General features: G+C 47.7%; 1 protein-coding gene across 1 annotated transcript; it reads right to left on the reverse strand.

The window, feature by feature from the left end:
• Positions 1-277: 277 nt before the first annotated feature.
• Positions 278-27,760, reverse strand: LOC136639157 (zinc finger protein 721-like). The gene is made up of 8 exons (XM_066613167.1): positions 27,657-27,760; positions 20,979-21,979; positions 20,382-20,508; positions 17,841-18,813; positions 12,350-12,408; positions 4,580-5,400; positions 4,342-4,441; positions 278-2,213 (listed from the first exon to the last, which is right to left on the reverse strand). The coding sequence occupies exons 2-8, from the start codon at positions 21,792-21,794 to the stop codon at positions 664-666; spliced, it is 4,446 nt and encodes a 1,481-aa protein (XP_066469264.1). The 5' UTR covers positions 21,795-21,979; positions 27,657-27,760; the 3' UTR covers positions 278-663.

Here is a 27,760-nt window from a genome sequence, read left to right on the forward strand (position 1 = left end):
CGACCATTTCCATTAGCCTCATGGATCGGCTCAACCCTTACCGTTACCCTCACCCTGAACCACTGAGAATTTTTTTAAAATTGGGAAATGAATCCTAGTTGAGGCTCAACAACTTGTCTTATTGCTGCCCTGAAGAAAGTGGGTCATAGGCTTAAAAAAAAACAAAAACCCACAACAGCCTCTTCTACTCTGTTTGCAACTCACAACAGGATTAATAAAGAATGGATTTTTCTTCTTCTGTTCAATGTATATTTATTTATTTACAAATATTTGTACCCCGGCTTCTCTAATTCCAAGGAAAGTTCAAGACGGCACTATAATGAAGACACTATAAACACTATAATATTTAAAAAAAGAAAAAGAAAACCCAGATCTATACAATCAGATAAGGACAAACTAGAACCATGTAAAAAAAACCACCATTGTTAATTCATTGTTTAAAATCACCATTGGTTCAAGTCACGATACAGCCAAGCAGATACAAAACACTATAGTTAAACTGTAGTAGGCAGGGGAAGTGTGACAGGTGTGGCCCATCTTTCTCAGTATGTGAACAACTTGTAAAGCTTCTCCCCTTGAGGTTCCACTCAAGGCTCATTCAGTTTCACTTACAAGTGAGTTCCTTCATGTACAGTAAGAGCGGACTTTGTCGTGAAGCTACTCTCACATGCGAAACACTTGTTCTTGAAACGGCTTCTCTCCTGCGTGCACTCTCTGGTGTTTAAGGAGGTCAGAGCCCCGAGAGAAGGCCCGCTCACAATCTGAGCACTTAAACGACTTCTCTCCTGTGTGAGTTCTTGCATGCACAGCCAGGTTGGATTTGTCACTGAAGCTTTTTCCACACGCAAGGCAATGGTAAGGTTTCTCTCCTGTGTGGATTCTTTGGTGCTTCTTGAGATCAGAGTTCCGAGAAAAGCAAGTCTCGCAGTAAGAACAGTTAAATGGTTTCTCCCCCGTATGAGATCTTTCGTGTACTATAAGGTAAGATCGCTGATGAAAACTCTTCTCGCACACAAAACATTTATACGGTTTCTCTCCGGTGTGAAGCCTCTGATGCTCAACAAGCTCGGACTTCCGACGGAAGCCGTGACCACAGCTGGAGCACTTATGCGGCCTCACTCCCCGATGGTACTTTTCATGCACAAGAAGAGTGGACCTTCGACTGAAACGCTTCTCACACATAGAACACTGATGTGGTCTCTCCCCTGTGTGGATTCTCTGGTGTTTAATGAGATCTGGCATCCGAAAGAAGCAGACCCCACAGTGACAGCATTCAAATGGCTTCTCTCCAGTATGAGATCTTTCATGTACGATAAGATTTGACTTGTCACTGAATGTCTTTTCACACAAGGAGCACTGGTAAGGTTTCTCTCCTGTATGGATTCTCTGGTGTTTGATAAAATCTGAACTCCGCTGAAAACCTTTCCCACACTCAGAGCATTTGAAGGGTTTCTCCTCTGTGTGAGACCGTTCATGCGTAAGGAGGCTCGATCGCACAAGGAAGCTTCTCCCACACACGGAACACTTGAATGGTTTCTCTGTGTGAGTTGCTTGGTGTTTAATGCAATCTGGGTGCTGACAGAAAATACGCCCACTTTTAAGGCACCGATATGGCCTTTCAGTGTGAGATCTTTCATGAACCTTAAGTCTCGATTTCTGATTAAAGCTCCTCTCACATACAGAGCACTTATAGGGTCTGTTTCCAGGGTGGATTATCTTGTGTTTCATGGGTTCTGAGCACTGACAGAAGCTCTTGCCACACTCAAAGCAGCGAGGCATTTCCTTGACATGCAATCTTTCATGGCCTCTAAGACTTGATATCTGATTGAAACTTTTCCCGCATACAGAGCAGTTATATGGTTTCTCCCCAGTATGGATTCTCTGGTGCTTGACAAGATCTGAACGCTCGTGGAAGCAACTTCCGCAAACAGAACACTTGTGCGGCTTCCCTCCCTTGTGGATTCTCCGTTTGTGCTTTAAAAGGCCAGCTTTCTTGGAGAATTGCTTCCCACAGTCAGTACACACGTGCTCCTTCTCTCCAGTTACCTCCTGGGTTTCCTCTCGTCTGTGCAGACTCTCACGCCTCATGTTCCCCACCTGATGAAGTCTGGAAACCTCTTCTCTTCTTCCCAATGACAGTCCAGGTGGTTCCATTTGCTCCGAACTTTTCAGCTGAGTAACTTCCTCATCTTGGATTGCGCACCCATCATTCCCTGGGGGGTGGGGGGTGGGAGAGAAAGATCCAGTAAGGGAAGACAAAACAATTGCTACACAGACAATGATTTCTATTCAGCTTACCAGGGTTGGCAAAAGCCTGCAGGAAGAAAGGTGGATGGCTATTGTCAGTGGTATACCTAGAACATTTGATACCCAGGGCAGGTTACTCAAAGCAAAGAGTAGACCTGGCCTCTGTCTTGAGATCCCCTGGTGGGGGCCAAGTCAAAACAGGAGGTAGACCTGGCCTCTGTCTTAAAATTATCCATAAGAACAGCCCTGCTGGATCAGGCCATAGGACCACCTAGTCCAGCTTCCTGTATCTCACAGCGGCCCACCAAATACCTCAGTGAGCAGACAAGACAACAAGAGCCCTGCATCCTATGGTTGGCAACCTTCAGTCTCGAAAGACTATGGTATAAGCCTACAGCACCCGGTATTCCCAGGCGGTCTCCCATCCAAGTACTAACCAGGCCTGACCCTGCTTAGCTTCCGATATCAGATGAGATTGGGCATGTGCCCTCCCTTGCATCTGGCATTCTGATATAGCCCATTTCTAAAATCAGGAGGTTGCACATACACATCATGGCTTCTAACCTGTGATGAATTTTTCCTCCAGAAATTGGTCCAATCCCCTTTTAAAGGCATCTAGGCCAGATGCACATACACATCATGGCTTCTAACCCGTGATGAATTTTTCCTCCAGAAATTGGTCCAATTCCCTTTTAAAGGAATCTGCATCTAGGCCAGACGCCATCACCATGTCCTGTGGCATGGAGTTCCATAGATTAACTGCATGCTGAGTGAAGAAATATTTTCTTTTGTCTGTCCTAACTCTCCCAACACTCAATTTTAGTGGCCTCCTAGTGGAGGTCAGGTCTACCGGCCTCAATTTCAAGAAAATCCACCCTCCTCCGCATTATAGGCCAGTTCTACCAGCCACTCAAAGCAAAGGGCAGGCCTGGCCACTCCCTCAAAATCCCGTGGTGGAGGCCAGATCTACTGGCTGCTCAAAGTGAAGGGTTGACCTCCACTGCGAGATCCCTGGGGAAGGCCAGGTCTACTAGCCACTCAGTGGTGCATTTGATACCCAGGGTGGCCCCCCCCCCCGGTACACTACTGGTTATTGTGAAGCAATATGCTGAAAGGAACCATCCTTGCCATCTCTGCCTCCTCTGCTCCCTTGGTGAGAACAGCAGGCAGTCCCTCCTATGAACAGAGGAAGCTGTCTTGTACTTAGCCAGACCACATGTCCATCTGTAGCAGCGCTACACTGCTTGGGAGGCACCCAAGGCTTTTGGCCTTGTTGCCTGAGGGAGTGCAGAGTGCACTGAGAGAGTTGAGACTATGAACAGGAACAGTGAGAAACAGAGCAATGAATGAGAAACGGCAGACAGGTTTGAATGTAGAGATGCATCAGGGAGGCTTGAAGCTGGAACAGATCTAAGTTCCTCACTCCGCCTCTACCAAGCTTTTTATTGAATCTCAAAACACATGAAGCAATACTTGATAAAGGGCCAGTTACAGCTAGCTGGGCCTGAGCTAACCACAAAGCACATTCCTACATATGATAACATCCTGTTGTTCAGGCAGTGGGCTTGGGGGCTCAGCATATTTCCAAGGCCAGCAAAGCATTTGCCAACATACTAAGGCTAAGCCCAGCGCCTGTGCATAATTACCACACCATCCAACAGAGTGCTCTCTATGCTGACCAGCAGGGGCTCTTAAGGACTTTCAGACACAAGTTTTTGCCAGTCCTACCTGGAGATGCCTGGAACTTTCTGCCTGCAAGGCAGGTGTTCTGTCACTGAGCTACAGCCCCATCTTCTCTTCCTGGGCCCTGTGTGATGCATTTCCCTGACACCCATATACATCTTGGCCCCTCTTTCTTTCAATTTCCTGCTTCCGTTCCCCCTATTTGCTCTCCTGCCCTGTCAGGGGAGAAGCTCTTCCCCATCCTCACATACTTGTCGGTCCCAGCTTTCATTAGTTCCGCCTTTTCAGCCCCATCAATCCTCTCTACCCATATGTCTCTAGCCCCAGCTGCTCCACCTCCTGGACCATCACCTCCTTCAGTAACCTCAAGAGTGTGTCACCAGTCCAACCACAGGCAGCAGAAACCCTTACCCAATGAGCTGGTATCCCCACCTCTCTTCTCCTTGTCCTCACTGTACAGCTGTGTCCGTGTGCTTTCTAATGATGTCTGCTCACAGAGCAACCTCGGCACCTGTAACAGCAAAGAGCATTGTACTGAAGGAGGAGTGAGTGAGTGTGTCACCAACGACTTGGACTCACAGGCTAACAGGACACTGTTTTCGCCCTCTCTCAATATTTCACTGGGTTCATCCAGCATAGAGATTCTCACCTGCTTTTCTCGTTCCTCGTTCTCTCGCTGTCGCAGCAGGAAATCTTCTGCCAGGGCCACTGCCTGGGCACATGTCTCTGGCATGCTGACCTGGATGCAGTTCTGCATTTCCTGGGGCAAGATGCTCAGGAACTGCTCCAGGATCAGCAAGTCCAGAATCTGCTCCTTGGTGCATCTCTCTGGCTTCAGCCACTGGTGGCAAAGTTCCCGGAGACGACTGCTGGTCTCTTGGGGCCCCTTGGCCTCCTGGTAGAGGTACTGCCTGAACCGCTGGCGTTGCAATTCGGTGCTGGCAGCACCCCTGTCCGTCTCCTCCTTCACTTTCCTGCAGTCCCCCGTCTTTCCGGAGTCTGGACCACTTCTGGTCTGCTGCATCCCACCACTGAAGGCTGGAGGGTCCTGGGACAAACATCTTTCTTTATCTGGGCAGCTAATTACAGCTCTTTCCCCAACAGAGGTCAAAGCAGTATTAAAACCACCCCATGGAACAGTCTCTGCCATTTGTGGAGTTCCCTTTCTAGAATGGGGATTCTGTAGGCCCCTGACAAATGTTTGCCATTGGGTGTCCCACAGCAGCGACAATCCTTCATCTGATTCCTCTTTAAACTGTTGGGTTGCCCATCCCAAAGATGGCCTAATAGTTCCCACTTGGACAATGTAAGGGGATTTTTCTGCTCCTTCTCTGGATTCCATCTCTGGTTTTGGGCAAGATGACTCTTGTGCCTCCATGTTAACTGTTGGATTCCACACCTGGAACTGAAGAGCCAGCGCTGATGCTTCTCTCTGCTCTGCACCCATCTTCTTCTTGAACAGATTTACCTCTGAGAGAGAGAGAGAGGGGTGTAATACAAAGCAAAATGATAGCTTGAGGGATTGTTCGAAGAGAGAGTTTCCAAAGCAATGGAACAGAGGGAGGATAAGGTAGAAAAAGCATCAGACCAGGACTGAAGAGACCCAGGTTCAGATTCCGTCTCAGCCATGAAGTTCACTGGGTGGGAGTTGTATATACTCTCCCTTGAGCCTACCTCACAAGGATGTTGTGAGAATAAAATGAAGGGGGTGAATGGGAAGGAAGCCACGAATAACAAGCCGAACTCCTTAGATGGAAGAGTGGGATAAATATGTCGTAAAGAAAGGCAGGAAATTAAAAGTACTTATTCTTTTTGGGGCAGGGGTGGGCGGTTGGGGAAAGAGAAATAATTTTGTTCAAAATTATAGTGGGCATATGCTTGACCTGAGAGAGTGTTAGTTCTGTTATTCGGGCCTGAGAAAATGCCTCCCCTCTGAAGGACTGGGTTCCTCCTCCTCTGTATAACACCCTCTTGCCCAGAGACACTCCAGTACTATTGTATCCGGATTGGCAACCAGTTTGTTTTGGAGGCCAACTTAAAGCCCAAAATGGTTTGGGACCAGGCTACTTACAGGACCACCTGCTCTTTCATCCTCTCTCCCACTGAGATCTTCAGAGGCAGTGCTACTTCATGTCCCACCAGCACCAACAATGTATAGTGCAGGACCATTTTGGATGCAGCACCCAGACTTTGAAACTTCTTCCCAAGGCGACTTCCTGGCCCCTTCCCTATTCATTTTTTTAAACAACTGATTTATTTATTGGATTTGTATTCCGCCTTTCTTCCTGAAGGGCACCCAAGGCGGCTTAACAACTGATGACCATCTTGTTTGTTTATTTTTCACATTTTTATACCGCCCATCCTCCAAAGAGCTCAGGGCGATGGACACAGCTGCTCCCCTCCTTTTGTCCTCACAACAACCCTGTGAGGTAGGTAAGGCTGAGGGAAAGTGACTGGCCCAAGGTCACCCAGGAAGCTTCATGGCTGAGCCGGGATTTGAACCTGGATCTTCCAGGTCTAAGTCCACCTCCCAAACCACTTGTGACCCGATTCGCTGGCTCCACACCTGATTTTGCTTCTGTGATGCTTAAAATTTCTGATTGCATTTATGACTATTTTTTTATTTTATGCTTGTTTTTCAGCACTTAAGTAAAAAAAACAACAGCCCTGCAACAGTGCTGGTACCTATGAGCCCCTCTTATATCAACATCTGTTCATTACTTCACAGTGTCTATACATTTTTTTTGCTTCTAAATGTTTTTTGTTGAAAAGCAGTATATAAATATTCTTAATTGAGGTATAGAGATGCCTGCGTTGGCTCAGTCGTGTCATGAGAATGGATGGTGGCTGGATCCCAAAGGATCTCCTCTATGGAGAACTCGTGCAAGGAAAGCGCCCCACAGGTAGATCACAGCTGCGATACAAGGACATCTGCAAGAGGGATCTGAAGGCCTTGGGGATGGACCTCAACAAGTGGGAAACCCTGGCCTCTGAGCGGCCCGCTTGGAGGCAGGCTGTGCAGCATGGCCTCTCCCAGCTTGAAGAGACACTTTGCCAACAGTCTGAGGCTAAGAGGCAAAGAAGGAAGGCCCGTAGCCAGGGAGACACACCAGGGACAGACTGCACTTGCTCCCGGTGTGGAAGGGATTGTCACTCTGGAATCGGCCTTTTCAGCCACACTAGACGCTGTGCCAGAACCACCATTCAGAGCGCGATACCAGAGTCTTCCGAGACTGAAGGTTGCCAACTAAGTAGGGTCAACTAGAGAGGACAGGCTCAAACACCCAGTCTCAAAATTCACCGAAACATCAGTTTATAGAATCAAGCATGTGTGCGGGTAGGGAGCGCTTGCACACCTTCCACGGCTTTTGAAGGACTCTGGTGGGGTCCAGAGTCCTCTGGCTCTGCCTCACGTGCCTCCCCACCCACTGCACGTCTCTGGCTCAAGATCACCCAGCACATTCTTGTATAGTTCCGAGCAGATTTCCAATTGAATCAGTTTGGATCCTTATAGAGTAATCCAATGCAGAAGCAAGCGCTCAGAAGTAAGTTCTGTTGTGTTAAATGGGGCATACTCACATGAAAGTGATATAAGATTACAGGTATGAGCTTGCATGTGGGTTGAGAGTGCTTGCGTGCCTCCCACGGCAGCGGCTCTTTCTGAAGGACTCAGGTGGGGAGGCTCTGCCTCACCTGCCTCCTCACCCGTCACACATCCTTGCCTTGAGCCAGTCAAAGTCACTCAGTCTAGCCTACCTCACAGTGCTGTTGGGACACCACAGAGGAGGAGAACCATGTGCACTGCCCAGGAAAGGGGGAACAAACCAGAAAACTCCACTGCCTCTAAAAGAGCCCCTTGCTTGGCTTACCTCCATGCTAGGAAAAGCTTCTCCTACTGATTCCTACATGCTCAGCTGCTGCTGCTAAGGCACAGGAGCACTCCAGGTCAGGGGTTTCTCAATCAGTTGGCAATAAAGACACTGGTGATCCTCCCTAGAGAAAGGACACTGTACAGTGAGGAGCAATCTACAGGCACTCAGAGCCTTCCTGGCGCTACAGGCACTCCAGCAGCCCCACAGTCAAGGCAACAGGCTCAGGCAGCTCTGAGAACAGCTGTACTGGAGGGCACAGGCACCAGCAAAGCTCTGTCTCCTAGAGAGGCACAGGCAACACCCCACCTGCTCTGTTGACAGTCTCCTCCTGGCATGCTCTTTTGCTCCCCCTAGGAAGCCATACTTTATGGTTTTAACTCTTCTATAGTTGTGTCACACAAGTCTATAGATCAGTGGCTCTCAAACATTTTAGCATACAACAAAATTAAATTAAGGCTGCAATTCTAACCACACTTTCCTGAGACTAAGCCCCATTGAACAAAATAGAACAAAAAAGAACAATATTATGTTCTTATGTTATGAGTAGACCTGGTTAGGATTGTGCCCTAGGTAAACTAAAAGTTTACAATAAGTTCACAATGTTTACAAAAAGTTTACAAAAAAAGTTTAAAAAGTTACAAGTAAGTTTACAAAAAGTTTAAAGATTTCCTTAAAATAAATGCTTCTATCCCTCCCAAGCAGTTGCTGACCTGCTTAAGCCATCTCTGCCCATTGCATATACGCAACAGGGATTAAATATGTATTGGCCAGGCACCCATTGGCCAGGCAGAAATTTCTTTTAAAAATGTTCTCCAAACATCCCAAAGGCTGCAATCCTATCCACAATTACCCGGGAGTAAGCCCCATTGACTGTCATTGTTAAAAGCATATATACAGCTGCATTGTTAAAAGCATATATACAGCTCACCTCCCTGCATTACAATCTCTGAGCATGAACTGGAGGTTGTCCATGACTTTGTGTACCTTGGCTCAACGATCTCCGACACTCGTTCTCTCGATACCGAGCTAAACAAGCGCATCGGTAAAGCAGCTACCACGTTTTCCAAACTCACAAAGAGAGTCTGGTCCAACAAGAAGCTGACGGAACATACCAAGATCCAGGTCTACAGAGCTTGTGTCCTGAGTACACTTCTGTACTGCAGCGAGTCATGGACTCTTCGCTCACAACAGGAGAGGAAACTGAGCGCGTTCCACATGCGCTGCCTCCGACGCATCCTCGGCATCACCTGGCAGGACAAAGTTCCAAACAACACAGTCCTGGAACGTGCTGGAATCCCTAGCATGTATTCACTGCTGAAACAGAGACGCCTGCGTTGGCTTGGTCATGTCGTGAGAATGGATGATGGCCGGATCCCAAAGGATCTCCTCTATGGAGAACTCGTGCAAGGAAAGCGCCCTACAGGTAGACCACAGCTGCGATACAAGGACATCTGCAAGAGGGATCTGAAGGCCTTAGGGATGGACCTCAACAAGTGGGAAACCCTGGCCTCTGAGCGGCCCGCTTGGAGGCAGGCTGTGCAGCATGGCCTTTCCCAGTTTGAAGAGACACTTTGCCAACAGTCTGAGGCTAAGAGGCAAAGAAGGAAGGCCCATAGCCAGGGAGACAGACCAGGGACAGACTGCACTTGCTCCCGGTGTGGAAGGGATTGTCACTCCCGGATTGGCCTTTTCAGCCACACTAGACGCTGTGCCAGAACCACCTTTCAGAGCGCGATACCATAGTCTTTCGAGACTGAAGGTTGCCAATACATATGCAGCTGTCTCTTAAAAGCCCAGCACACAAGCCTAACCAGGTCTACTCAGAAGTAAGTCCTATTTTGTTCAGTGGGGCTTAATCTCAGGAAAGTGTGGTTAGGATTGTAGCCCCAGATCTGTAACATTTCCCCAAATTAAATCACATACCATGATAGCATCAAGTCTTACTGTTAAAAATAAAGTACACATTGCAGTGAATGGGGATCCACCTGTGACCCACCTAGTGGATCCAAACCCACAGTTTGAGAAACACTGATATGGACTTTGAATGTCTAATCATGAAGTGGATGAACAGTCCCTCTTCTATGAGTATTTTGGAGACAAATATAATGGGGAATTACCAGTACTGGCGTTCTGTACAAATGATACTGGGATATTGGAAGAACTGAGTTCTAAAGAGCACACAGCTGATCTATCACATTTTAATGGTTGTCAGGATTTTAACAGCTCAGTATGGGGGGGAGGGGGGAGAGATGTTCCATCAAATAAGCAGTGGGAGTTGGTTGTTGTTTAGGCCGCAGTTCTTTGCACACATATATGTAGGAGTCAGTCATGTTGTCATTATGGAGTCATCATGTCATTATGGAGTCATTATGTTCAATGGAATTTACTTTTGCATAGACATGCTTAAGACTGTTTTAAACTCACCAGTGTGCTTTGATGGAGAGAAGGTGGAATGAAATCTGTTGGAGACAAGGATATGACTGATCTTTTTTTTTTTTTTTAAATATATGGAAAGAACAGTTCTGAACTATACAATTGGGTTGAGAGATGATGACATATTGACATGTTTTACTCTTGGAAGATACAGCATTAGTGACCAAACTAGTTTATGGAGTTTCTATGTTTTTATAATAGTTTTTTAATTCTTGCTTTACAAACTAAGTAAAGGTGTTGTGTGATACTGAGGTATATTAATACAATTTTTGTATTTTTTTAAAATCGCAAGTCATTCTTTTGTGGCAGTGTGGCACTTTTTTTGTGGCAGGATTCCTATCACATTAATTAACCAACTGTCTGCAATGAAGAATTTCAAGTAAAAGGGGAAAACAGCACCTGTTGAACTTATGCCACTCAGTTGTTAAAAAACACAACTTTCAGCTTTCAGAATGCCCGTAACTAATGAGGATATAGTATAGCCTCATTAGTGAATGGTTCAAGCAGCTTGAACCATTCACTAAAAAGGCTATGCCGTGTCTCCAAAACTAGACGTGATAGCGCAAAAAGGATGCCATTTTTGGAATCGGCACCCCAAATATACCCAGGAATTGGTGTAACATTTAAGGAAGCAAAATGTGTGTTGGCCTGTGTAATCAACGCAAGAGCTTCTAGCAGCTGAGGGAGTGTGTCAAGCGCTGCTTACCTTTACCTGGCGTTTTATGCCAGCCTCAGCTCCTTCCACTTCTCAGACTAGCCTAGAAAAGAAAGCATCTTTTGCCAATTCAGCGAGAGGAGGGGGAGCAGCATCAGTTATAGAATCAGAGTTGAAAGGGACCCACAAGGTCATCTAGTCCAACACCCTGCCTATAGCAGGAAATGCTCCCAGAGCATCAAGCAGGTGCTTGTCCAGCCTCTGCTTGATCTCCAGTGAGGGAGTCTGCCATCTCCCTCAGCAATCTGTTCCACTGCCGAACCGCCCTTACCATCAGGAATTTTTTCCTGATATCCAATCGGGCTCTCTTGCAGTTTGTACATGTTGGGTCTAGTTCTTACTCTCAGAGGCAGTTGAGAACAAATTTCTCCCTTCTTCCATAGACAGCTTTTATTTGAAGGGTGCTATCATATCCCCTCTCAGATCAGGAGGAATGAAGCTGAGCAGGAGTGGCTTGCCAATGACTACCTAGTGAGTTGTAACAGGAGATAAGAACATAAGAACATAAGAAGAGCCCTGCTGGATCAGGCCAAAGGCCCATCTAGTCCAGCTTCCTGTATCTTACAGTGGGCCACCAAATGTCCCAGGGAGCACACAAGACAACAGGCACAACCTACATCCCAGTGCCCTGCCCTACATCTGGCACTCAGAGGCAGCCTGCCTCTAAAACCAAGAGCTTGTACATACCTACCATGACTTGTAACCCGTAATGAACATCCCCTCCAGAAATTTGTCCAATCCCCTCTTAAAGGCATCCAGGCAAGATGCCATCACTACATCCTGTGGCAAGGAGTTCCACAAGCTAATTACATGCTGGGTAATTAAGAAGAAATATTTTCTTCTGTCTGTCCTAGCTCTCCCAACACTCAATTTTAGTGCATGTCCCCTGGTTCTGGTGTTATTCAAGAGGGAAAAGAGCGTCTATCTACTCTGTCCATCCCCTGCATGATTTTGTATGTCTCAAACATTTCCCCCCTCAGGCGTGATGAGATCCAAATCACAGATTGGAATAGTTATCCCAATTCATAGCTCAGTCTCCCATGAAAAGATGGCTACTACACACTGTGTGTGTGTGTGTGTTGTAGCTTTATGTGGGTTTTAACTGTAAGCCACTTGGAAAGCCAAACTTGGCTGAAAAGCAGGGGATAAATATAATCAAGAGACCAGCAGGCAATTGGTGGGGGAGTTCATAGAAATTTGGGGGCACAGTTCCTGAACATCCAGGACAGAACATGAGCACATTTAAATCAAAAGAATATTTATTTCAGGAAAACAGCATAAACAGGCACACAAAACCGGTGTACAAGACAATAATCAACATGAATTTAAAAACCCTCCTTAGCACTGCCCTTCAGCTTTCCCCAGCTGGAGATGGCAGGGTCTCAGATCTTGTCATTACCGTTCAAGTTAGAAAGCAGAGCAGGCTGCCTGCCATGCAAGCTGGTCACAGTCAAAGTTCTGTCGTAAGAGCCAAGGTAAAGAACATGAGCATTCTCCAAGTCACTGCTTTTTATGGTGAAGAAACTCCAGCTGGGCATGTGTTGATGAGATCACAACCAGGTGGCCTTCGCTGTTCCCACACATTCTTCCCAAAGTCTTAATTAAACATGCAGATTTGAGTTGTTTAGCATAAAAGCCACATTTTCTAGGCAAAAAAAAAAGGACTTTTGGGGGGGAAGAAAGGAAACCGGGGGGGGGGGGGAACACCTGCTTCACAGCCTTCCTGTCTTTGTTCCATCTGAACTGAACCTCCCAGAAATGAACAGATAATTATTTAAGGCTTGGAGAAGATCGTTCACTTCCTAATCAGTGACCTCCCGCATAAGTCTTAAGCTCCATCTGTGGATACAAACAAGGTGACTGCAGTTTGGTCAAGAAAGTGATATTCTAGATAAGTCTAGATAAGTCGCAGTATCAAAACAAGAATGGCCTCTTTGCTCCCCAAAAGGATCCACAGGGTTGGTGTCATTTTTCATAATAGTATACAAGGATATTCATCAAGGACATACAGCAAGATAGTTTATATATGCACCAATTGCTAAAATTAAAACTCACAACACACAACATGCCAGGAAGAAGATACAGAAAGTCTAAAGAGGAGAGGTACCATGCATTGCACAAAAATGTCTTTTAGATGCCAGGGAACTATTCCAGGAGGTGTGTCTGCAGCATCTCCTAAAAGGTGGACAGAGTTCATACTCCAATGTATTCAAGAACTTGAAAAGTAAGGCAGGTTTGGACAGAGCTACGTGCCAAAACTGGAAGAGAGCTGGTCCTTCCCCCCCTCCGCCCCCCCTCCCGGCTATCATTGTGTCCTAACAAACACAATGGCAAAGGGGAATGGCAATGATTTTATTGAGGACTAGTAACTTTTGCAGACATACTTGAAAAGACTGGAGTAAGGCAAAGAGTTCTTTGGCAAAATCAGGTGTAGAGTTGGGGGAGGCGGGGTTGATGTCGCAAGCAAAGCTTCTAGAGTTGCATAGCTTGGCATGAAGAATCATGGCTACCTGAATGGTGTCGCTGACCATACACGTATACAGTCGGTCAAGGCATTAAAAGGGTGCAGATTATATACAGGCAGAAAACAGAACGGCTCGAAATACGGCTATTAACATTTACCCATGCATCTCCCAGAACACAGAGAGGGACAGATCCCACTTAGACAGTACAGCATCTGCCTCAGTCAGAAGCTCCAGCAAATGAATGCTATGTCAGAATGCTGTGAAACAACTTCTCATGTGGACACTATAAGTAGTTCAGAAATCCAGAATCAGCGCTGGCAGCCCAGGGATCCAGTTCAGCCCCCATGAGCTTTCTTACTCCCTCATCAATGCTCACGATCCCAAGGATTTTGACCTCCACCCCTTTTATGCACTGCAGGAGTTATGTGATAACATGCAAGGCATAGCAAAGGGTTCCTCCTCAGCATGAACAATGACAGGGATTTTTCAAGCCAAAACAGAGGCATAGGAATGAACAGCTAATGCGCATGAGGGGAGTTGATGTTCACATCCGGAAACAGAGGGTTAAAGAGTCCTCCGCCTCCCAGGGGAATGAACCAATGGCAGGAGACCCAGGCACTGGCTCTTCAGCTGTACAGGGTGTCTCAAAAAAATGTATAGCCCACACACCATAATTTATACAAACTTCATTGTAGAAAACACGTAACCCTCAAACATCTACAGGAAGACATTGAAGAGATGCACGGAACTATCTCAGCATGCACGTCGGGGGATGACTGCAGATCTCTTAGCCAATGATGCCACCCGTGTACAAGCACCAACGGGGAACATTTTGAGCACTTGGTCCAATTCATTAACCAAACCATCGATTGACTGGGTCAAGCAACTGCTTCGGTGTAGACCATAGGCAGTACACATGTGAATTATACTACAGTGGTTCTCAGCTGTGGTTCCGGGACCCACCAGTGGGTCATGACCAAATTTCTGGTGGGTTGTGAAACTGACAAGGCAGATTATGCCATGTGCATCAAGGGTTAAACAAGCTGCTACTTGGGGGGGGGCACTGCTGCCCAATCACCATTATAGCCACATCCCTTGGAATTATAGCTACACCACTTGGCAGGCAGCAGCCTCTAGGAGAGTGGTGTCAAATATAAGGCCTGGGGCCAAATGGGGCTCCTGGAAGCCCCTGGGCTCTCCCAGCACTACCACCAGTTCCACCATCTACCAAGTCTTGTCCCACCAAGCTTTACATCCAAACTGATTGGAAGAATGATGGATGGGGTGAGAGCTTGGCACTAGGCATCACTGCCCTGGATCAGGTGGTCATCTGTAGTCCCCCCCCTTTCATGACATCAGTTGCTTTTCACTGCTGAGCTAGACTAAGGTGTCTGCTGAAAGAGCTGTCAGCATGATAATTGGGCTCTCTCATATCTTAAAAATATGGTCAAGATTTGCATATTTTCTCTTCTGTCATTTACAGCTCCTAAGTGAGAAAAAAGTGTTTATTTCTGGCCACATCCTGCTTAATGACATAACTCTTGGCCCACAGCAGGTATCATGAATGCTATTTGGCCCACTGTATGAAACAAGTTTGATGCCTTTGCTCAGGTCCTCTAAAGCGTTTGAGAACTACTGATAGTGTCATAGCATATGTGCGAATTATGGCATAATAAATTTGACACTGTAAAGTGTGTGTACATTGTCTTGAGACGCCCTGCAAAATTCAAAATATAGTCTGGTTTACCCATCCAAGAGGTAATAAGAGTTCTCGGGTGAATGAACAGAGCACATCACTCCAGGTTGCGGATGGGTGCTACCTCAAAAATCAACCTGGGCCTGTTTTGGAGTTTCCCACAACTCCCTGCAAGCAGAAAATTAGCACAATAAGGAGTGAGATCAGCTAGAACGTTTCTCCCTGATGTGCAAGCTTTCTCCTTGCATGGTTTTGTTTTGCCTTTTAAACAGAATCGCCTGCCATTATCAGCTCAGGATTCTACAACTTCATTCTGCTGCACGAACAAAACAGCCCATGCCTGTTCTTAAAAAGCAGTTGCCATCCACAGCCATCCCTGCATATCCTGCAGTTTGATTCCCCCGTTTCAACTCCTTTCCAGGTAAGGGAATAAGCCTACTGTGTCCCACTCACACGGCTACACAGGAGTTCCATCGTGAGGAGCTTCTTTCCTGCATTCCTTCCCCTTCCTGATGGGCAGGAAGACAGGTGGTTGATCATTCTGGGTCCGGCTGATGAAATGCCTTAAGTCTGAGAGTGCTGGAACAAGTTCACATGCTCGTTGATGTAGTGATATCACAACCTTGTCCAACATCCATCATGTTAGGAGAGCTCTGCTGGATCAGCCCCAAAGGGCCATCTAGCCCAGCATCCTGTTTCCAACTAGTGAACAGCTGGAAGCCTCCAGACAGCCCAGAAGCCAGGCATGAGACAACACCCCCCTCTCGCTGTTGCTCCCCATGCAGTTCATGTGCTCATCTGTAGGAACCTCCACACAGTCCTGTTTCTCCATTTGTCTTGCTGACCAGAAACGTGAACGCCATGCCATGGCCTTCTTGTCCTGATACATTCCAAAGTTGCACCTTTCCCTTAAGCATGGGGCCACCCAGCCCAGGCGAGGTCTGGCATTCAGTCCTGAGCATAACACTTACTCTCACGAAGAAACCAGATTGGGTGGCTTCTATTTCCCTGCCAGCCGAGTTCTTTTCCAAACACATGAACTTCCCTTCTGGACCAGAATGAAAGCCCATCCAAGTCCAGCATCCTGCTCCAGCGGCAACTGCTCAGCCACCTACAAGTTGCCAAGCATGGAGGCAACACCCCTGCCTTTGTTGTTTGTCCTCAGCATCTGGCACTCGGAGGTATCCTGCTCCTGAACATGGAGGTTCTCTTCAGCTATCATGGCTTATAGCTGCCAATTGACCTCTTCTGTACAAATTTATGCAATCCTTTTTTAAAACGCCATCAAAGTTGGGGCCGTCACCGCTCTTTGAGGTCGTAAGTTGACTTAAGGACTGTGTACAGGAAGGACTTTCATTTGTCAGTCCTGAACTTATTGCCAATAAGCTTTTTTTGCCGGTAACATTCAGTTTGTAAAATGTCAGCATCTTCCTTTTCTTCCTCTATTCTATCAAGCATTTTAATTAGTTCATTTGTAACTATTTTTGTCTATAGCAGATTGTAGCTCTCCTCAGACAGGAGAGGGGCTGTTTACTTGTGCGCTGTCCAGTGGCGTAGCTAGAGGGGGTGCAAAGCACTAAGTTTTGCAGGGAGCCTCACTGCAGCTTGCAAGTGGCCCCTCCCCTCCTCTCCCCTCCCCTGTGCACCCACTGCCCAGAATGGCTCTGAAGGGGAGGGGGAAGAGCCACTTGTACGCTGTGATGAGGCTCCCTGCAAAACTTAGCGCTTTGCACCCCCTTTAGCTACGCCATTGGGGCTGCCTAGTAGCACTTAGATTTTTAGGAACCAAATGATTTAGGCTGCAAATCCTACACTTGGGATTTTTACCTGGGAGGGGGTCCCTTTATATTCAAGGGGGCTTACTTCTGGTTAGACATACATAGGATTGCTGTTCCTGTTTTTAATTTTAATAGACCCTCAGGTTCCACAACGGTGGGATTTGATTTGTTAATTTATTCTGGTATGTACCGCTTTGTGAACGGCTTTTGTTGAAAAGTGGTATATGAATATCATAATAAAATAATAATAATAAATTCTCTTGAACTGCTGCCTCCACTGGTTTATTTCAAATATTAGCTGGCTTAGGGCGTCATCCAATCCAACTTTCCAGCCCAGGTGCAGCCGCAGTGAAATCCCGTGAACTGCCTCCCCTCCAGAGGATGCAGCACACACCCCACTGGCATGGCTGCACTGGCACTGGAAAATTGGAGAGGATTGGGCCCTTAGTGAAGTATGAGAACAAGAAGATGCCTTTCTGTCTTCTAGCAGGCAAGCGATTACTGGCCTTCTTTCCCTTATAGAAATTTTGCACACCCAATCAACGTTCATTGAATAGCTTTCCCCCACACCTGTCCTCAAACCATTTCTTGCCTATGGCTGTTTCAAAACCTAAAATCCCATCTCCATAATCAGCAGGTCTATATTGTGAAGTGGCTCCTGGGTCTATACCTCTTCAGGCTGCAAGGTACAAAACTTGCTTGAATGCTCCACTCTGTATGAAATCTCCCCACACACAGAAAACTACCATCTCAGGGAGAAGGCCTGGTGACAACCTTTCGCCTCAATGTACTAGTTTTCTACATGCAGGGATTTGATTAAGGGAAAGCATTCAAATATTCATGTTCTCAACCTGCAGACTGAAGTGGTACAGGACAATTAGCCCATGACGCCACTAATGGGGCGCTTGCTCTGAGAAGGCTTAACAGAGCAGCATGCCCTCTGCTCAGAGCATTGGCAGTGCTTCTTGCCCCAGGTGCATCCTCTGGTGCTTCACGAAGTATGAGCTGGTGGTGAAGCTTTTCCCACAGAAGTTGCACTTGTAAGGCTTCTCCCCAGTGTGAGTCCTTTTGTGGAGCACGAGATGGGCTTTGCAGCTGAAACCTTTCCCACAAGCAGTGCAGGTATATGGTTTCTCCCCTGTATGGGTTCTCTCATGATACAGGAGGGCCGAGCGCTGCCTGAAGCTCTTCTCACAGGTGGAGCACTTGTATGGCCTCTCTCCCGTGTGAATCCACTTGTGCTTGACAAGATCCGAACTCCGGTGGAAGCTGCCCCCGCAATCGGAGCACTTGTAGGGCTTTTCCCCCGTGTGGATTCGCTCGTGCTTCACGAGGTCTGACCTCTGGTGGAAGCTCCTCCCACAGTAGGAGCACGTGTGGGGCTTGTCGCCTGTGTGGAATCTCTCGTGTACAATGAGCTTGGACCTCTGGCTGAAGCACTTCTGGCAGGTGGTGCACTTGAAGGGCTTCTCGCCAGTGTGGATCCTCTCGTGCCTGGAGACATCTGAGCTCCGGTTGAAGCTCTTCCCGCAAAAAGAGCACTTGTACGGCCAGTCGCCCGTGTGGAGCCGCTCATGCGCGATGAGCTTTGCTACCTGGCAGAAACTTTTGTCGCACACCGAGCACTTGTAGGGGTTGGTTCCTGGGGGGATTCCCTCTGGCCCAAGGAGCCCTGAGCTTGGATTGAAACTTCCCCCACAGTTTGAACACAGAGACTGCTTCCCTCCAGCAGAGTTTCCTTCCATACCCGGTGGATTAGTTCCCTGCGGCCCCTTCGGTTTGGTCTGACTGTGGTAGCCCCCATCCGTCTGGTGAAACCTGCCAAAGTCTCCGGCTCCTTCCAAAGATGACCCCTGTGGCTCCACCGGGTGGGGAGTTTTCCACTCGGCAGCCTCCAGGTTTCCACTCATACGCTCGCCATCTCCTGGAATAACAAGGATTCAAACAAGTTAGGCTGTATGCCCAGGGAGGAGTCTCCTCTGCTGGCTTAGCAGTTTTAGAACCACGTCTCAGTTTAAAACACACTAGGCCCTCAGTATCCATGAGACATCCTTTCCAGGACCCTCCATGGATAGCAAATTCTGAGGATAAATCTGCTAAGGGGTCCCCAGAGGACTTTCTGGACTGGATAAGAAGGCACTTCCGGTTCATACCAAAGACCCCAGAATACCTTCCAGTTGCATCTGGAGGTATTTTGAGGCATTAGAATATGAAGCCTCCCCACACCTCAGAATACCTCTGGATGTGCCCGGAAGTGCCTTCTGGTCACCTTTGAGAGGTCCTCTCAGGCCCTCCAGCCATGGGCTCAGCATCTACAGATATTCAAATCTGCGGATAAGGATGGCCCACCGTAATTTTGATCATTATTATCAGTGCTTAAAGGCCAGTCATGAATATTAACCATATAAAAACTTTCAGTTATTATTTCACATCTGAATTCAGGGCCACCAGCAAGTCACAAAGCTTCTCCCTTTATCATACCACAACCCCTTCTCTCTGCTCCTTTGGCAAAAACTTCTGGTTTACATGCTGGTCGTCCCTTGCCTTGACTGCTACAACCTTCTCTTCTCCAGCAACCCACATGACCTCATCTCAGTCCCTTCCCCTCTGCTGTGAAAAGCAGTCACTTCCCTTGTCACATCCCTGCAATGGATATTGGTTCCTCCAACAATGTCACCCTCAGCCACTTAAACTCCTCCTGCTTTTTTTTTTTCCTTTCACACAATGCCAGAACCAGGGGACATCCATTCAAACTGAGTATTGGGAGAGTTAGAACAGGAAAAAAAAATCTTTCTTGACTCAGCATGCAATTAATTTGTGGAACTCCTTGCCAAAGGTTGTGGTGATGGCTCCTGAAAGCCTAAACACCTTTAAAAGAGGGCTGGACAGATTTATGGAGGAAACAACCATTGTGGGTTACAAGCCATGATGAGTATACACAACTTTTGGGTTTTGGAGGTACCCTATCTCTGTGTGCAAGGGGGTGGCAACATGATGCAGGCATTTTGCTGTCTTGAATGTTCCCAAAAGCATCTGGTGGGCCACTGTGACATACAGGAAGCTGGACTAGATGGGCCCTTGGCCTGATCCGGAACCTATTCTTATGTTCTTATGCTCATTCCAATAATTCTGCGCTCTTGCTCTCTCTCTCCCTCTCTCGCTGCCCTTTATGGTTGAAACTATCTCGTTTGCTTCTCTCTCATCTCAAAAGCTTTCCCAGAATCCATCTTTTCCTTGACCTGACCCTCAAAGCCCTCTACAGATTGACCCCTTATCTACCCATTCTTGTACCCCAACACATCCCTGCCTGCGACCGCTGCTCCTCCAGCTTCACCATCTCCAGCTGTCCAGAGGTCTCCAGGGTCCTCAAACTCTCCTGCATCTTCACCATGGTTGCACCACTTCCTCCCAGTTCATTCTGTGCAACTTGGCCTAGGCCTCCTACCCCCGTTCATCGTAGCATCAGGCCCAATGGTCATCAGAAGTGCTCACCAACAGTGCGGCCATCCTCTTCCACCTCCTCTTTGACAACCCCGCCATGCTGCCTCTGGGCGTTTTCCAGTGCACTCCGCTCAGTGTCGGGGAAGTTCACAGTCACCACATGGAACATCCCGGGGCCCTGAAAAGAGTGACAAGCCTTTTAGTCAAGGGTGGGCAGTGAGTGAGAACAAGCAAGTGCATCTTCCTAAAAAGGCTTCTCAGGGGCCCTGTCCTCTGGCATGTCACTCAGACCTGGTGCACCCATGCAGCGGATTGAGGTGGTGGAGTTTGGGGGTGGTAGAAGGGACTGTACCATTTCATACTGAATGGGGTGGTGGAGAACCCCATTTCTGAAGGCTTCCTTGTGTGAAAAGCTCCCTGCAAAGTACGGAAACACAGATGGTAGTGGGTTGAATTGGAACCTTTCTCGTTGACAAGCTAGATTTTTATTTCAGGGAGGGTTTTTCTTTTATACATAGGGGAGCATTAACGATGTGATTCCTCTACCAATCTGATGTGGTACGGTCCACTCTACTGCCTGCATATTCTATCACCTCATTGAGCTGCACAGGTAACCCAGGCCTGAGAATCCAAAAGAAATCCTCTTACCTTCTGCTCCTGCTTCTCCTCCTCTTGGTGCCTCAGCAGAAAATCCTCAGCCAGGACCACTGCCTGGGCGCAGGTCTCCGGCCTGCCCTCCCGGACCCAGCTCTCCATCTCCTGGGGCAGGATGATCAGGAACTGCTCCAGGATCAGCAGCTCCAGGATCTGCTCCTTGCTGAGTCTCTCCGGCTTCAGCCACTGGTGGCAAAGATCCCAGAGGCGGCTGCAAACCTGGCGGGGCCCCTCAGCCTCCTGGTAGAGGAACTGCCGGAAATTCTGGCGGCTGAGCTCTGAGCCAACCTCGCCCTCGCTGTCCATCTCCTCCTTCACTTTCCGGTACAAGTTCCTGCCTCCAGAGTTCAGGCCGCTGTTTGCTTGCTGCATTGCTCCATCAAAGCCTGGCCCTGACTGGGCAAACTGCCCATCCATAGGCGGCTGGTTGGTTGTGGCGGCACCCTCAAAGTGGGGCATGGGCATCTTGGTTTCCTCCCACATTGCTGGCCCTGGCAGCTGCCTGCTCCCCCACCCTAATCGAGGTGCCTGCACACCCCCCAGGAACTCCTGCCATTGGGCCTCCCAGCGCTGTGGCGATAGGCCGTCGTCTGGTTCCTGCTTGATGTGCTGTGGTGGTCTCCATCTCAGACATTGCGCAGGGGTTCCCATCTGGACAGCATGAGGCTCTTCTCTGGGTCCCTCTATCTCTGGCTTCAGGTCCACGGGCTCCTCCGGCTCCTCCATTTTCAAAGCCAGGTGCCTGCCGTGCTCTAACCCAGCCTGGAATGGGAGACCCAGGGCTGACGCTTCCCTCTGCTCGGAAGCCATTTCCTATTCTGGCAAGCAGCTTTCAGCTCCGTTCTGTGCCTTCGACTGTTGGTCTGCACTTACATCACTACGAAACAGCCGATTGCGCAGGTTCAAAGTGATTTTGCCTCTCCTTCAAGATCTCTGGAGAAATGGGGCAGCACAGAAATGGAGATATTTTCTCCTCTACCAAGAGGCATTTTTCCCTGGTGGAAAGAAGTAAACAACTGAATTAGTTTTTAAAAATTCTTAGATTCCTGTTGTCACATATGGCATGGTCCTTGGGTTCTACCCAAGCCTCACTAGAACATAAGAACAGCCCCACTGGATCAGGCCATAGGCCCATCTAGTCCAGCTTCCTGTATCCCACAGCGGCCCACCAAATGCCCCAGGGAGCACACCAGATAGACCTCATCCTGGTGCCCTCCCTTGCATCTGGCCTTCTGACATAGCCCATTTCTAAAATGAGGAGGTTGCGCATACACATCATGGCTTGTACCCCGTAATGGATTTTTCCTCCAGAAACTTGTCCAATCCCTTTTTAAAGGCGTCCAGGCCAGATGCCATCACCACATCCTGTGGCAAGGAGTTCCACAGACCAACCACACGCTGTGTAAAGAAATATTTTCTCTTGTCTGTTCTAACTCTTCCAACACTCAATTTTAGTGGATGTCCCCTGGTTCTGGTGTTATGTGAGAGTGTAAAGAGCATCTCCCTATCTTTCGACTAGCTTTCAACATGCAGGGAGTTTTTGACTTTAGAGCAGTGTTTCTCAAACTGTGGGTCGTGAGCCAATTCCAGGTGGGTCCCCATTCGTTTCAATATTTTATTTTTAATATATTAGGCTTGACTAATGGCATGTGACTTCATTTGGGGAAAGGTTACAGACCTGTACTTTTAAGAAGCTACTATGTAAATTCTTTTATGATGATGATACTAACAATGATAGTAAATGGGACTTACTCCTGGATAACTGTGGGTAGGATTGCAGACTAGATTATTAAAAGTTTACCTGCTTGACAATGTCAATTCGAGTTACGACATCACTTCCAGTGGGTCCTGACAGATTCTCATTTTAAAAAGTGGGTCCTGGAGCTAAATGTGTAAGAAGCACTGCTTTAGAGCAGGGGTGTCCAAAGTTTTTGGCAGGAGGGCCACATCAGCTCTCTGACACTGTGTCGAAGGCCGGGGGAAAAAAAATGAATTAATTTACATTTAAAATTTGAATACATTTACATAAGTATACATAAATGAATATATTAAAGTTGAACTTATATGAATGATTGAAGGTCTTACAATAGCTCAAAGCCTATAAAAGGCCTTGTACAAAGCAAGGCTGGCCTTTCCTTTGCTGCCGCTGCTGCATCACAGACGTGAAACAGCAAGCAGTAGAGGAAGCCCTCATCCCACAGCTCACGCAAGAGGTCAAACAGTCGCCCTCACACTGTGAGCAGTTGCGTCGGGCCAGTGCAGGCTCCAACAAATCTCTGGAGGGCCAGAGGCTCGTTGGAGACTGGGGGCTCCCTGAGGGCTGCATTGGGAGGCCTCAAGGGCCGCATGTGGCCCCAGGGCTGGGGTTTGGGCACCCCTGCTTTAGAGAATTCAGGACACAATCCTAACCCACTTTCCAGCACTGACTTTCCAGGGCAATGCAGCTCCAAGGTGAGGGAACAAACATTCCCCTTACTTTGAGTGTGAGTGCCACCCAACTGCAGGATGACCCACACGTCCCATTGGCACAGCTATGCCAGTGCTGGAAAGTTTAGAATTTGGGTCTCAGTCATGCAATTCACCACCTACTGTCTAAAGTGGCACAGTCTCAGTAAGGCTGTATCACATGCTTTTTCTCAACATGAAGGTCAGCCCAGTGTCAGCTTGGTGACTGTGGATTACATGTGGGTGGCACAAGGAAAAAAGAAAATCTGTCCACTAGACTGGCTGGCCGGAGTTTGCATCCAAATCACTCAAAATTACGGGTTGACACATTCAAAGAGAGTTTGGTGGCAGAATTATGAAAACAGCTTCGTTCCTTGATTAATGTTCCAGGTAACAAATCTTACACTAAAGTCACCTTAAGAACAGGGAGACTGCAAAATGTTTTTAAAAAACCACCTCAACCACAACCAAAATAACCCAAACACTCCAAGGACTAGTTCTCATCAAACGGTAAACTTGGGTCTCGGCTGTACCCCTTCAGATGTGGGCTCAGAGGATTAACTGTTCCTCCATACAAAAAAAAATCACTGTACATAAAAAAATCTAGTATTTCAGGGAGGAGATTAAACTCTTTTCCTTGTCATGCTAGTTTTCCAGACGTCACCTCTAATCTTAAGAATTGTTTCAATTTTAAGAACTGCATGGCCCCACCCAGTGGCATAGCTAGAGGGGGTGCAAAGCACTAAGTCTTGCAGGGAGCCTCACCGCAGCGTGCAAAGGGCCCTTCCCCTTCGGAGCCATTCCAGGCGGTGGGAGCAAAACGGAGCCTCCCACCGTCTGGAATGGCTCCGAAGGGGAAGGGCCCTTTGCACGCTGCGGTGAGGCTTCCTGCAAGACTTAGTGCTTTGCACCCCCTCTAGCTACACCACTGGCCCCACCCCCCACTGCCTTTGCTGCTTGTAGCTAACAATACTACTCAGCAGCTATTCAGTCCTTTCCGACTTTGCAAAGTGTTACACATATATGAATGAAAGAATCCTTACAACAATATCAGTTAAATATTCGTATCCCCATATTTAGCTGGGGAAGGCTGACTGGGAGTGACTTGCCTAAGACCACCGGGACAAGTCAGGGAAGTCTCTTAACTATCCAGGAGACGGTATGCTTAGCTGGGGTGATTTCATCGAAAGCCAAATACGCCCTGCGCCATTGGCTTGTGGCATCTGTATGCAAAGAGGTGTTGGTCTCCTTCTCCTGATCAGGTCTGGACTGTGATGCATTTGTAGCTCTCTGGACAAGGCCTCCTCTGTTTGCTTTTCTTTGTCATGACATTTGGAGCACAATCCCAGGCATGTCTACTCAGAAGTCCAATTGTGCTCAAAGGGTCTTATTCCCAGGAAAGTGTGCAGAGGATAGCAGCCTGTGTATGGCTTTCTACAGCTTCTAATAGGTAGAAACATATAATAAAATTCTAAAACAAATTCTAACAGAAACTCAGGGAAGAGTCACAACACCCAATGGGGAGAAAATAAATGCCAGTGCCATCATTGTTAATTATTCCAGTGTTGCAGTTTGTGGTTGTCTGTTGTTGGTTGTTGTTTTCAACCTAATAAATAAAGCCAGTAATTTTTTTTTCTTCTAGTGCAGTGTTTCTCAAACTGTGGGTCAGGACCCACTAGATGGGTCGTGAGCCAATTTCAGATGGATCCCCATTCATTTCAATATTTTATTTTTAATATATGAGACTTGATGTTACTATGGAATGTGACTGCATTTGGAGAGACGTGACAGATCTGTACTTTTAACAGGCTACAACGTATATGCTTTTCACAATGATAGGAAATGGGACTGAATCCTGGGTTGGATTGCAGCCTGCGATTGTAAAAAATTTCCTGCTTAATGATGCCACTTCCGGTCATGACATCACTTCAGGTGGGTCCTGACAGATTCTCATTCCAAAAAGTGGGTCCCGGTGCTAAACATTTGAGAACCACTGTTCTAGTGAGGTTGGCAGTGAACTCATACTTTTGTTGCTGCTTGAACTTGTGATAAAATTATGCCACATCTCAATAAAGCTGGCAGAGCCCATATAGTTTCTCCTTGGTTTTGTCTTCTGTTACTGGGTTACAGTGGCGTCACTAGGATTTCTGTCACCCTGTGCGAGGTGACCAGCGCATAACCGCTATGACGGACCTCCTCCCATGCAGTGGGCGTGGTGATTCACCATCATCCCACCCCGCTGGTTTTTTGGCTATAACTTTTGATAAAGTACAGCTATTTCAACGTGGTTTGATTCATTGAAATTACACATCAGGTGATATATGATAATATTATTCAAAAATACCAAGATTTTAAAAATTTTGGTGAGTCATTGTGTCACCCCTCATGCACGTCGCCCAGCAACACTACCACTGGGTGAGTTTCTCAACTAAAAGACAGTTGCCACCCACTACAGTACAGTAAGGAAAGTGATTTTCACTTTCCTGCTAATTGGGTAAGAGGCACTTTTTCAAGTGGGTGCTCCTCTTTTTTTTAGCAAGGGGAGAGTAACTGGCCCACCTCAGCCCAGCAGTGTCTGTTCTAGTGGCTGTCTGCTGGTATTCATTTGCATCTTTTTAGAATGTGAGCCCTTTTGGGATAGGGTGCCATTTAGTTATTTGATTTTTCTCTGTAAAGCGCTTTGTGAACTTTTAGTTGAAAAGCGGTATATAAATACTGTTAATAATAATAATAATTTCCTTTTTGCCTCTTTTCAGTTTTTAGCAGTCTCCACTGGTCAATTTCTTTGATACCACCAAGTGCCTCTGGCTGTTTGCCGAGATACAAATACTGCAATCCGAGGTCTGACTCTGCAAGGACTTTCTTATTATCTCAAGGAAGAACAAAATAGCATACAAAAAGACCATAACACCTCACCCAACAGGGCAAAGTTAAAACAAGGATCTCTCTAGTCCAGAGTCCCGATTTCAACTGTGGACAGCCTCCCCACTCCCCACCCTTCACCTCTTAATTGTAAGAGGGCAGGCTGCACCCCAGCAGGGAGTTTTAAAAGCCATTGATTCATCCATGAATGGGTGCAATCCCCCTGCCCATATTGCATCACAGATCCATTGTTAACGCAGATCCATTGTGCCTTAGCTGTTAAGATCCTGAGTGCAGCATAGCAATTTTGCATTATAAGAGACATCACAAGACCAAAAGGGTCCTAGCACAAAATAACAAAACGCAGACCACATGGGAAGGGCCTGGTCAGCTCACCACTGATCTAACTGCAAAGCCCTGGAAAACCCATCTGCAAAGAATGTGGCAGCACCCTGGGTGCAATGAAGCAGCACCTTCCCTCTATCCTAGCACCCTACTGTGTCTCCCTTCATCCCAGGACCCAAGTTTGTGGACCCAAGTACATGTGTATCCTTCCACTGTTTTGTCGGGCTCATGCCAAGTTCTAGATCAGCATTTGACAATGTTTGTTTCTCCCCGCCCCCCGTCCCATTTCTTGTGGTTCATCTATCGGAACTACCACCTAAAGTAACTGGTGATTATGTCATCGCCAATTGCTTCTGAACTGGGATGGGAGACCAGGCGTGATGCAAGAAACACTGGTAAGAGTGGGTTGGAGGGCTTTCTTGAGCTTGCAAAAAAGCACAAGCTGGAGCCAGTGACATAACTAGAGGGGGTGCAAAGCACTAGGTTTTGCAGGGAGCCTTCCTTGGGTCCCTCCTCTTTGAAGCCATTCCGGGTGGTGGGAGCAAAACGGACACATTCGCCTCCTTGCAAAACTTAGTGCTTTGTCCCCCCTCAAGCTACGCCACTGGTTGGAGCTCTGCCTGCTGACCCAAGCCTCCTGCTGCTGCCAGGTGTGTCTGGGGCCCCCACACATACCACCAGCCACCACCTCAAGTACCACCAGTGGTAGGAGCACCACTGCTTGAGAAGATCCTGTTCTAGATTGTAAGTGCCTCGGGGCAGGGGCCTGTGGCCTTGCACTTTGCCTAGCCTGGGCCATGCGCATGTTGTTGGCAACCTTCAGTCTCGAAAGACTATGGTATAATAATCAGGGATGAGGACAGCTGGGATGAGGGCACCTGATTCACCAGGGCAGGATGGAGAGGGGTGCAGCTCAGGCAGGGATGTGGGGCTGGATGCAGGGTGGGCTGTCAAGGGCTCCCTTCCCCAGAGCCCTGGGACCCTCCCCCAAGGGGCTCCCCTGCCCTACCCATGACTCACCCCCTCTGGAGAGCTGCAGCAGAGCCTCTGGCACCCAGGAGGAAGAGAGAGCGCGCGCACCACTGGCTCCGCTGCGCCCTGGACCGGGGAAGGCAGTGGGTCCT

This window comes from Tiliqua scincoides, chromosome 2, assembly GCF_035046505.1.
Source record: "Tiliqua scincoides isolate rTilSci1 chromosome 2, rTilSci1.hap2, whole genome shotgun sequence".
In the NCBI taxonomy this organism is placed as follows: domain Eukaryota; kingdom Metazoa; phylum Chordata; class Lepidosauria; order Squamata; family Scincidae; genus Tiliqua; species Tiliqua scincoides.

Bases quoted from the DNA above. Each gene is read 5' to 3' on its own strand.
- LOC136639157 (XM_066613167.1), bottom strand. From the start codon at position 21,794: ATGGCTTCCGAGCAGAGGGAAGCGTCAGCCCTGGGTCTCCCATTCCAG. The intron at 18,814-20,381 runs GTGAGCACTTCT...TTGTTATTCCAG, and splicing joins AGAGGATGGCCGCACTGTTG to GAGATGGCGAGCGTATGAGT. The intron at 5,401-12,349 runs GTAATGACAAGA...TCTCTCTCTCAG, and splicing joins TCTGCTTTCTAACTTGAACG to AGGTAAATCTGTTCAAGAAG.